Raw genomic sequence first — 12,416 nt, 5'->3', positions numbered from 1 at the left:
TAAAAAAAAATAATAAAGAAAAACTAATAAAAATATAAACAAAAAATAAACTTTCTAAAGTATGTAAACGTTGAACTAAAAAAAATTACATCTATTTTCCCACCACAGAACGCCTCTAAGAACAAGAAAGAGCAGGAGCGCTACATTGCTTTAATGGATAAGCTACAAGATGAACGTAAGAAACAACAGGAACATGTCGATAAAATTCTACAACGTTTACAACAACAAAAGGACAATTGGTTCCTTTCACGTTCGGCAAAATCTGCGAAAAATGAGACGATTACACAATTTCTGCAGCTGTGCCTGTTTCCAAGGTAGTATTTTTTTACGAAAATTTACTAAACTAATTTCTGACTTTGATAATAAACAAATAACTTTTTTTATGTTTCTAGGTGCACCTTCACTGCCCTCGATGCCCTCTACTGTGCCAAATTCGTGCACACCATACACAACCTGAAGGCTGCCAATTTCTCCACACTACTTTGTTATGATCGGGTTCGTAGGCAACTAATTAGTCGCTATGATATTTTATACACTKATTAGGGTATTTTAAATTTGCAACGAAGTTTTTAACACACAGAATTAAACGTTGGAGACTTTATATATTATATAATAAGTATATAGTCGACTTAGCCACCAGCTTAACCAGCGAAATCGGACCATTAGAAGCTATAGCTGCTATACAAACTGAAGTCCTTGTATGGAAAACTTTTTTATTTTACACGATATCTTCATGAAATTTGGCATGACTTATTATATAAAGMAAAGCTAATAATSTAGAAACAAAATTTTCAGATCGAACTACTATAGCATATAGCTGCCATACAAACAGGTCAATAAAAATTTAGTTCTTGTATGGAAATTTTCTTATTTGTCGAGATATCTTTATGAAATTTTGCTTGGCTTATTGTCCAAAGCAGGGCTAAAAATCTCCCAAAATTTTTTCAGATCGCACTGTTATAGCCTAAAGCTGTCATACAAACTAAAACTTAAAATTTAGTYCTTGTATGGAAAACTTTTTGATTTCATAAGGTATATTCACAAAATTTTACCAAATTGTTCAGATCGGACCGCTATAGCATATAGCCGCTATACAAATTAACCTTTAAAAATCACGATCTTTTATGAAAAGCTTTTTAWTTGTGAAGGCTTTTAAAGTTTCGTYGCAATCGACTTATTTTCTTGTAATAAATAAATTTGTTTTCAGATATTCTGTGACATCACCTACTCGGTCACGTCGTGCACCGAAAACGAGGCCACACGTTATGGCCGTTTCCTTTGCGCCATGTTGGAGACGGTAATGCGTTGGCACGCCGATCAGGCGGTCTTCAATAAGGAATGCGCCAACTACCCAGGTTTTGTTACGAAGTTCCGTGTAAGCAATCAATTCTCCGAAGCGAACGATCATGTCGGCTATGAAAATTATCGTCATGTCTGTCATAAGTGGCATTATAAAATCACTAAAGCCATMGTATTCTGTTTGGACTCCAAAGACTATATGCAAATACGCAATGCGCTCATCATACTCATGCGTATACTACCACATTATCCTGTGCTCGCAAAATTGGCGCAAATTATCGAAAGAAAAGTGGAGAAAGTGCGTGAGGAGGAGAAGAATAAACGTCCTGATTTGTTTGTCATTGCCTCGAGCTACATTGGACAGCTGAAAACGAAAGCCGCGCAGATGATTAAAGAGAGTGATTTYCACCAAGTGACCGAGCGGCAGATGCGCGTTGAATCGGCYACGGCAGCGGCCACGGTGGCAGCGAGCGCCGCAGCTATTGCACCCGCCGTGGCGGGGGCTACACARGYTAATGTGACGGTGGTGGCAGCAAGCAATACCGCCAGCGTTAATGCAAATGTCATTAATTTGGTCGATGTGGCGGCCAAAAATGCGCAGCAAACGGTGCAACAGGCAGGCGCTGCGCAGCACGAAGCTACGCCCGTAGCAGCAAAACAAGTGAGCAACGGTGATGTGAAGAGTGGTGAGTTCCTACACGCTTTTGTCAAACATAATTTAATTTTTTTTCAAATATGACAATATTTTTAGGTGAAAAACGCGAGAAGGAAAAGGTAGTGAAGCAGATTATTAAAATGGAACGTGAACCGATAACGAGCCCTGCTTCGAATAACACAGTAAACGAGCTGGATGCGCGTTCCACAACGGTTTTGCTAAGTGAACGCCACGAACACGGTGAACGCCGCAGCAGCAGTCGCACCTTGAAGGAYGTCAGGAAGGAGGAGCGCACGCGTGAGCGTGAACGCGAACTGCGTGAAAGAGAACGTGAAATGCAAAGGGAACGCGAAAAGGAACGTGAACGTGATCAGCGTGAAAGAGAACGTGAAAAGGAGCGTGAGCAAAGAGAAAGGGAACGTGATTTGCGTGAACGCGAGCGTGAACGTGAACATCGCAGTCACAACGATGAAATCGATTTAGCTGTTGGCGGTGCTGCTGCCATTGGTAGCAGTTCAGCCGGTGGTAGTACYATGATTTCCACGCGTTCCAAACGTGACAAACGACGCGGCGATGAGCGTTATCGCCTAGAGTCGCCAGCTTTGGAGCACATCGAAGTGCTGGAGRGCAAGCATGAGCATCACGAGTATGAACGCGAACGGGATAGAGAACGTGAACGRGAGCGTGCTAGGGATTTGAGTTCAGTTTCGAATGAAAGCAATGGTTCTTCGATGCATCGACGCAGTCAGGATATTATTGAATATGATAAAGGTTAGTAAAGAGAAACAAAAAMCATTAACTTCGATTGCGCAGACGCTGTTATACAGTTCATAAATAAAATCTCATAAAAAGTTCCTTCAGATCGGTCAGTTTGTATGACAGCTATGTATATGCTCTAGTTGTCCGATCTGAAAAGCCTTGCCTTGGGCAATAATCATGTCAAATTTGCTGCAGGTAACTCGTCAAATAAGAAGTTTTTCCATACAAGAACTTAAMTTTGATCTGTCAGCTTGTATGACAGCTACACGCTATAGTGGTCCGATCTGCACAGTATATTGAGAGTTTGTAGCGTGATCTTGGACAATAATACATGTCAAATTTGCTGCAGATAACTCGTCAAATAAAAAAGTTTTCCATACCAGAACTTATCTTTGATTTGTATGTGTGTATGGCAGCTACACGCTATAGTGGTCCGATCTGTACAGTATATTGAGAGTTTGTAGCGTAATCTTGGACAATAATACATGCCAAATTTTGAAAGTATCTTGTCAAATAAAAAAGTTTTCCAGACAAGGCATTGATTTTTTGAGGTTAGTTTAGTACAAATTAAGAAGAAGTTTAGTACAAATATGCTATAATGGTCCTATAGCGCTGATTTTGACAAATGGTCAGCTTCTTGTGGAGAAAATTAAAATATTGACGGTTAATATCCCTTTAGGATAAGCTCTAACGATCACAAAATATACATACATACATACATAAGTTCTCGAATATAACTTTGTAACCCTTCAAATCGCTTTACAGATACGAAACGCCGCAAAGTGGAGGCCACGACAACCTCTTCGTCCAATTCAAAGGTTAGTATTTTGATGCAAACGTAGTTGCTAAGACAGAGAGGCGGCCATTTTGTGGAGTGCAGCAGATGTGACAATGCCCTGCCATTTGACACTACAGTTGTAAATACAAATTTAAGCCAAAACGAAACAACAAATCGCAACTTAAACCACCGCTGTGTAATGCTAACGCTTTTATCAACTATAATACCAACAACAACCACAGMAATATTTATGAAGTGATGCCAGTGGGGGAAGAAGTGAAAAAGGCGAAAAAGTGTTAACAAAACGCAAAGCATTTAAACACCACATAAAAAAAAAAAATAAATAAATACAACAAAATATCAAATAATAYAACCAAAAATAATACAATACAAGGAAAAATAAAATAATACAACAAAAAAACTGTCAATCAATTCAACATCGTSATCAAAAAATAACTATGCAAACCAAAATGTGCGATTAAATCGGCGAAACTTGCAACAACAACTCAAAGTGATGCATCATTGCATTTTTAATAAGCAACACCACAGCGTACATACATATACAAAGCAGCATGTYAAACATGCTGCTTCAAAGCAAAGTTTGCCAAAATGACTGATTATTTGTATAAAAACTGAAAGTTAATTTATTGCATTTAAAATGCTACACAGCAGAATGTTGAGGTTGTTTTTTTTTCTAAATAAGTAGCGCCACTTTAATATGTAAAAAAGAAGCAGAAAAAAATATATTCTTAAATAAGTTTTTTGAAAAGAGTGCAATTTTTGATGAAAACTTAAAAAAAAGAATGTTAGAATTAAATAGTATTTTTTAAATATACATTAAATGCATTCAAATGTGATAAAAATACGTGTATTTATAGTTATTTTTGAAAGAAAAAATGTAAAAACTGGTCAAATTTGTACTTAAGCACTTAAGCATAAGCTTTAGCTGTAAAGTTAGGGTACTTGTTAATTATTAAGTTAGTATATGTATGTGTGTGTCAGAAGAAAACAACGAGCAACTCTGCCTAAAACGACAGTGGGCTATTTGAAGGACGAGCAACTAAGCGGAAAACCATTTTTAAACGCTAAGCAAATCAAATGCATGACACCGCAGCAGAGCTTCACTTTATTAGCTAAGACTTCTGTGTAGTTGGAGACCACATGTAAGCATTTTATGTCAGCGTAAGATTAACGGCGCAGCCTACAAYGTTACGGAGAAGAAAATACATCGAATACAACGCATTTTAGAGCTTGAATGACAACCTGCGCGGCAATTTTTAAGCATAATTTCAGCTTGTGTRACCATTTTGAATGCTGGAAACGCTGGAGTGAACATTCATCAAATTAATTTCTACATTGAAGAAGACCCACTTAGACTCTGATGCTTAAAAACTAAAACAAATGAATTTGGTTGCTCAGTGAGATTAGAAGTTATAATAATTGAGCAGCTGAATTTCACAACAAACAACTAAAAATACAAGAAACAAGTAATAAATCAACAATTGGCGACCACTAGACAACGAGGGAGCAACATACATTCGTTTCCAGAAAAGTTCCAGTTTCAAAATCGGAAGACTCAAACCAATGTTTCAAATTCAGCTAATTGAGACAGTGAACAAGAGGGGATAGGAGATCAGGGACAATTCCAGCCGGTCCCGGAGTTCTCCTCAATAAATTATAATGTAATTAAAACAATAAATTAATGAATCGCAACTCTACATCGGACCCCGATTTTCTATCTTCGAAATTGTATTAAGAAGTAACCCCTGGATATATCTAAATCAACAACTATCGACTACTATTTTTAAAAGAGAATAAGGTCGGAAGCAGATCATTCAGAAAAAAATTATGAGAAGCCCATTAGATGAACAAGCAATTAGCAATTTCTTCAACATGATACTAATTTTTGTGTACTTGGAAACTACTGATGCTGCATACCCATTTTACCATAAGTGGAAGACCAATAGATGAACTCAACATACATATGTTCCACCACAACTAGCAGTTCACGGTTTATTCCGTTCAACYCAAGGGAGACTCTGGTGAATCTAACCCATTAGGATCAGATTGCTGATTTTCGTACAACAAGAACTACATTCATTAACATACTTTCAACAACAACATACTTTTCACCAAAACGAGCGGTTCACGGTTTATCCCGGTCAACCCAAGAGGAGACACGGGAAAATCTAACCCTTTAGGGTTAGTTTGTTGATTTCCGTACAACAAGAACTTCATCTTTAATGATGCTTCAACTAACAAGTAACCAAGTGTACCACCTCTAGTGAATCACCACAGCCTAACGGTTAAAATTTGAGACCCCCAGCAACGCTATTTTTGTGCTATCTTAGTGAAAAGGCATTTAAGGTGCTGCTGACCATGTGCCATCTCTAAAGCGGACCGGAATTCCAAGCTGCAACTATTTTTTCAATACCAAAACACGACTTTMTATATTTGTGACTACCTATATGTCATCTTTAAAGCTTCTGCTACAATAATATGTTCCGTTGAGTCAGCCAAAGGACATCACTATCAACATCGTCACAGCAACCGAGGGTTCATCGTGTACAACATTTAAAATTTATTAAATAAGGAGTACAAATTGCCAAACAAAAAATATTTCCAAACAGTATGGATCGTCTAAACAACGAAAAACACAACATCCTATGAAATAATCAAAACCGCCGTCCATTTTATGAACCTGAGACAACGTGAAACTTAGCTGCAAAACACTTGGTTTGACCACTATTGTGCCTAACCCAAACATCATCATATATTTTCTAAACATTTCGAAGTGTCTTTCTCTCCTTCGCCTGCATACACAATTCTTCTTCTGCAGTTTTGTTGTTTGTCGTTGGTTATAAGCGAGCTGAGGTGATCGAATGGTCGGTAAGTGGGTAGCGGGTGGGTGGAAATTGTATTAAGAGAAAACAAATTGCAATTTATGAGTGAGAGAGATATAGAGATAAAAAAATTACAAAAATGTAAAAATTTAGTTTATAAAAAAAAGCTTTAACCTAAAAATTCATATAGCCAAAAATAGGTTTATATTACTAACAAAAAGAAAAAATTAAAGTGTGTATGCGGAATTTTCTGAAAATGTGATATAATTTAATTTTGTCTAATTACAGAAGCAGATTACAGAAGATTTGATTGAGAGTACAAAGAAAGAACGCGCCATAAGGAATAAAGAACGTAAGGAAAAGCTAACCGAAGAGGAAAAAGATGCACGCAAGGAACGTAAATTGGGACGTAAACGCGAGCGACTCGAGGAGAACTCCTCTGCTGAGCATAAGCGGCGAAGAGAAGGTAGTTATTTTGTCGAACAAAAGTATTTTTTAACGTCAACTCAAATACCGTTATTTTGATTATTTTTTAGTGCAAAATGGCGATGATGATTTGCGCGAGCGGGATAAATATCATACGAGGGTAAACATGCTACTTTTATTTCTACGATTTTAATTTAAAAATTTTTTAATTATTAATTTGAATAATTTATTAATTTTAATAATTAATTTCACTAATTGATTGCAATAATTAATTTGAATAATAAATGTTACTAATTAATTGTAATAATTAATTTGAATAATAAATGTTACTAATTATTTTTTTTTATATAGGAAAAATCACCACACTTGCGCAGCGAGACACGTGAACGTTCGCACGAGAAATTCGAACGCGACCGCAACACACGTGAGGAGCGTTTATATACCTCGAAGTCTACACGCTCGCGCATTGGCTACTAGTGTGCAGACGGCGCACGAGTTTTACAAATATTTGTTTTTAGATTTAAAATTGACAACAACTACCGCATTAGATACAGCAACCAATTCAACTACTACTCTAAATATCCATTTTAATTTTATAAGAGCGTCTAAAAACAAAAAAAAAAAAGAAAAATTAACATAGCAACAAAAACAACTTCAACTTAACCACAGCGAACCATTCATTTAACTATAAAATTTTATTATACTACAATCTTTTTTAATTTTTAAGAAAACTTTGTATGTATTCATGTAGTTTGACATTCAAGCTCGCCACGATTTCAACAGCAAATAATAAAGAGCCACCTATTCAGTTAATAAATAGTTCACTGTTGTAAGTTTTTTTGTTTTTATAAATTGATAAAAACAAAAAGTGATTGTACAAAAACAAAAATAAATTATCTAAAAAAAAATATATTTATAGGAATTAAGAGCTGAGCGTTTATGCTTAACAATAAAGTAAAACATTTTCGCAAGAAAATAATTTAGATATATAAATTATMCTACTGTGTTTTCATTTGTAAAATGATAAAGGGTGAAAAGTTTATCGTTTAGACATATAACGATAAGTCGCAAGACTATTAGACGACTTTTAGAAGTTTTTAGTGAAAAGATGGAGACAGTGAACGAGAGAGGGCGAGAGATCAAAGACAATTCTTGATTGGTCCAGAGTTTCAGGGAGGTCCGCTGCTCAGCAAAAGTTGATAATGTATATAATTGATATATCTCCGGTGGCGATTTTCTCTCTTTGGATTTGAATTGATAAGAAGCACTGGATATATGTAAAGCAACCACTATCGACAACTATTTTAAAGAGCGTTTTCAYAGGGACGCTACAAAAAGAAAACCGATAGGGACAGCAAACGTCGCCATATTTTTTCCGTTCTTTTGACATTTCTCTTCAGTAACAAGTCGAAATTATTACAACTTACTACCGAAATTCGGAGTCAGTGGTCTCAACTTTAAGAGCGCTACGTTGAATTTATGGTCAACATAATCGTCCTGTCAGATCAACAATTGAGCGTCTAGTGGAAGAAATTGAATTCACAGACACAGTACAAACTGTTCCCGTGCCAGTCAGTCTCTCACACGTCGATCTCAAGTGTTGGGCATCTCTGTGACGAATTCAGTTACTTTCACAAAATTCATGTGTAGCCCATTTATTAATTGAACGAATTAATATAGACCGAGACGAAGAATTTAATTTCATAACTACCATAAATAAGCTGAAAATATTCAGACCCAGGGTACAACATCTTTTGAAAATACACGGGGACAATTTGACTCTACATACTACAGAGAGGCATACTAATATCCAATCAATATTCGATGGATAATCTATAATAAAAACCCACTTGTAAAACTTAACGATTCAAACAGGATTAGACCGCCGAAATAATAGTCCTTGGCCGGTTAATATCAGGGCTCATTCCGCTAAGACGGTTATGGAAATTGGATAGTCTACTAGTGGGCTCTACCTCTTCGCAGTGAGTGATGTCTGGAGTTCAAAGAAAAACTTCAGAGGCCAGTATGATTCCCGCGCAATAGCCTTCTCATGATTTCAATATGTTAAACTCTTACTGATCTAGACTTGACTACGCTACTCCCATGATGACACTGAGCTTAAATACGTTTGAGTTGAAATTTTAGAAAGTAGATAACTTCTGGTATATAGATAGGTATAGTTTACTTTAAGATCGTGGTATTTTTTTGTCGATGTCGAAAACAGAAATCTGTTCCAGTATTACAATTAAATTGTAAATAATAGATATTAGTAAATAGTTGATCCATAAASTAATCAATTATTCTCCGATAGTTATACTACTGTGAGCAAAAAATAGCAAGACTATTCAAATAAAATTTCGAAAACCCACTTGTAGAAATATTTTTTTCTGAGTTTTTATGTCAGTGACATTTATGCCAAATGTCACATCAAACATACAACAAAGAAGTTTCATTAAATTTTGTGTGCGGAATCGAAATTTGGTTCCCGAAGCGTTCAGAATATTGGAAAAGACCTTCGGAAGGATCACTGAAATTTGAAAGATTATTTCGACCTAAGAAAAGTGAAAGCACGATTGGTTCCAAAATCACTTAATTTGTTCGAAAACAGCGTCGGGTTAACGTTTTTGAAACAATGCTTTCCGATTACCAGAATGTAATGAAACGTATTATTACTGGCGATGGCTGTTGGATCTATGCTTACGATCCGGAAACAAACGATCAATCGGCCGAATATTGTGGCAAAAGTGAACCGAAGCCGAAATAAAAACGTCAAAGCAGGTCAAAAATCAAAGTTATGTTGAAAGTTTTCGATTATCGAGGTGTGGTGCAGTGCGATTTCTTTCCGACCGTCCAAAATGTCAACAAGGAATACTATTTGAGTGTTAAAGATGTGTATAAGAGACAGCTTTCCGACCGTCCAAAATGTCAACAAGGAATACTATTTGAGTGTTAAGCGTTGGTTCCGCGAAGCTATTCGTAAGAAGAGGCCGGAATAAAGGGCCAATAATTGACCACTCTGGGGACACCGTTTTGACTCAATTCAAGATATAAAAGCTGAAAAGAAGGCTCTGATGGCCACTACGACGGAGGATTTTTCCAAGTGCTATGACAATTGGAAAATTCGTTGGCATAAGTGTATTACAGCGGGAGGGGATTAATTTGAAGGAGATGAAATGGTCAAAATTCACCCTTCAATTTCATCACATTAGTAAATTATTTTTTAATGATCTTGGGAAAAAATATAAACGTAAAAATGTATTGATTGATTATGCATGGGGATCAAGGGGGAATATATAATAAAAAAATTTTGCCCGATACAGACAAACAGACAGCAGTAAGAAGTTCTGTTAGAAGTTCAGGCTTATAAATTTTTTTTTTGTTATTGTATTATTGGCTCTTGTGACTTATGGAAACGATATTCAATTAATTTAAAGATACAGAATTAAAATCACTTACCTGTTGTTCAGCAACCCACGTAGAAAAACTTCTTTCCAATTTATTCAAAGTAAGTGCCAATTAGGTTGAAAAAACTAAAAATAAAACCAAAAATTTAATACATTTGTTTTCAGCACAAAAAAAAAAACACACAAAAACCAATATAATAAAAAACTAAAAATTACAAAATAATACAAAATATAAATAAACAATTTTAAACAGAAATTTATAAAAAAAAATTAATTTAAAAGAACTACAAAAATACATMATTTTTCATATTTTTATTCATTTGTTGTAATTTTATTTGTTTTGTGTGCAAATAACAATTTTTGTCATACATTAGTTATTATTTGTATTCTTTACTAATTTACCATTTGTGCTTTCTCGGCTTGCAACAATAGTATACACACATACGAGTATGCATGCAGGTAGTTATAAATAGTATATATGTATATTTTTTTTGTTGTTTTGATTTATTTATACTTCTTATTTTTGTTGTATTTAAACTACATAGCTTTGGTATTTTCTGTATTTTTATTCAAACTACATTTTCTGCTATTTTTGTTCTGTTTTGCTACGCGGTACACCTTTTCTAGAATTAATATTAGTCGAAGAAGAAGAAGCATCGATTTGTCCATAACTTCCTACAATGTCGATGAGCCGCAGCATAACAGTATTTATGCGCCATTTTCTCATTTTATATAAGAATCACGCAAAAATCCCTGTTAATACCGTTATAATACTATGATCAAATTGAAAGGTGAATTTTTAATTTATGCTTCGCGTGTTTTTTCGATAAGTTGGTAGTACTGTTAGTGACATCTAAATTTCACGTCAAAATATTCATCAGTATTTAAGATACGCGTCGTTTTGTGGGGCTCTAAAAGTGTATTCTTCGATTTTTACTATGTGTGAATTTATTGAACAAAGAGGTGCGATAATGCACCGTCGCTTTTGAGAATATAAAAACTGAATCGCAGATGGCTCTGATGGCCATTAAGACGGAGGATTTTTCCAAGTGCTATGATGACTTGGCATAAGTGTATTGCAGCGGGCGAGGATTACTTGTAAGGAGATGAAATGGACAAAATTCACCCTTCAATTTGATCACGGTAGTAAGTTTAGGTTATAAACGATATCTCCAAAAAATTGTACAATTTTCGTTTTCTAAATTATGCTCCTGTATTATACGAACATTTTAAAGCCTAGTGTCCTATTATCATACATTATCATGTAAAAGAGATMAATATATTTTGCTAGGATAGGGCTTCTTGATTACAGACTCTGTGTTATTAGAAATACTGTTAGGGCGTTAATCTCGATTTTAGACCCCTATTTTTGTATTATTTATGTGTCTTTATATTTAGAATAACAACACAATGAATTCARATTGTAGGTCAAAAAATGCCCTACAACTTTGGTTTAAGGTTTTTTTTTGGATTTATATGGTTCAATTTCTCTCCTAAAAATAATTTAATATATGTAGACCTTCCACGAAGAAAAAAAAAAACCTAATAATTTACGATTAGCATGAAAACTTCGAATAGGGATGAAACTTGTTGTTGTTGTCTCAAATATCAATTCCCACATATTGATATTTGAGACCTGCCGAATTAAAAAAGTTTCTGAAAGTTTTTGTTTGGGAACACCAGTCTTAGTTAAAAATGAATGTGAATCACTGTCTTAACTTAAAAAGAATAAAAAAAAATCAGAAAATTTTTGCGTATTTAATGTGAAATTATTTGGGAATACCTATCTTAACTGAAAAAAGTTTATGAAATTTGTCGCCCGCTTAATGTGATTTTGTTTTTGGAACCTCTGTCTTAATTTAAAAAAATTTAAAAAATTAAAAAAAGTTCTTCAAATTTTCGCGTACTATGTGAAATTTTTTGGGAACACCTGACTTAACTAAAAAATGTTTCTAAAACATGTCGCGCCTTTCATGTGAAATTGTTTGGGAACCACCGTCTTAGTTAAAAAAAAGTTTCTGAAGCTTGTCGCTCACTTATTATGAAATTATTGGGGAGACCAATTCAAGTCGCTTTCTTAATGTTAAATTGTTTGGGAACCCCTGCCTTAATAAAAAAAGAGTATCTGAAACTTCTCGAGCACTTAATGTGAATTTTTGTGAGTCTGTAATAATAAGACTCAAGCARCTCACGACTTCTGGTCTTAGACCAAGTATCCTCTGGGTAGCCAGAAAACACCCGTTTGAAGGTGA

General features: G+C 35.0%; 1 protein-coding gene and 1 long non-coding RNA gene across 2 annotated transcripts in view; both read left to right on the top strand.

Annotated features, from left to right (window-relative positions):
• Window positions 1-7,391, top strand: part of LOC108972271 (THO complex subunit 2) — a 12,215-nt gene extending 4,824 nt beyond the window's left edge. Inside the window, exons 13-20 of the mRNA XM_018938820.1 lie at window positions 109-314; window positions 393-495; window positions 1,208-1,985; window positions 2,051-2,725; window positions 3,479-3,531; window positions 6,623-6,800; window positions 6,871-6,920; window positions 7,112-7,391. Of these exons, the coding sequence (XP_018794365.1) occupies window positions 109-314; window positions 393-495; window positions 1,208-1,985; window positions 2,051-2,725; window positions 3,479-3,531; window positions 6,623-6,800; window positions 6,871-6,920; window positions 7,112-7,237 (2,169 nt within the window). The 3' untranslated portion in view covers window positions 7,238-7,391. The remainder of the gene's footprint in view (window positions 1-108; window positions 315-392; window positions 496-1,207; window positions 1,986-2,050; window positions 2,726-3,478; window positions 3,532-6,622; window positions 6,801-6,870; window positions 6,921-7,111) is intronic.
• On the top strand, window positions 4,339-6,140 carry LOC108972272. The gene is made up of 2 exons (XR_001993622.1): window positions 4,339-6,047; window positions 6,085-6,140. It is a non-coding gene; the product is annotated as an uncharacterized LOC108972272 (long non-coding RNA).
• Window positions 7,392-12,416: the final 5,025 nt, after the last annotated feature.

Source organism: Bactrocera latifrons, unplaced genomic scaffold (genome assembly GCF_001853355.1).
Source record: "Bactrocera latifrons isolate USDA-ARS-PBARC rearing strain unplaced genomic scaffold, ASM185335v1 scaffold_39, whole genome shotgun sequence".
NCBI classification, from domain to species: Eukaryota; Metazoa; Arthropoda; class Insecta; order Diptera; family Tephritidae; genus Bactrocera; species Bactrocera latifrons.
Note: the sequence above shows the minus strand (reverse complement) of the source record. Positions and strands in the feature narration are given on the sequence as shown.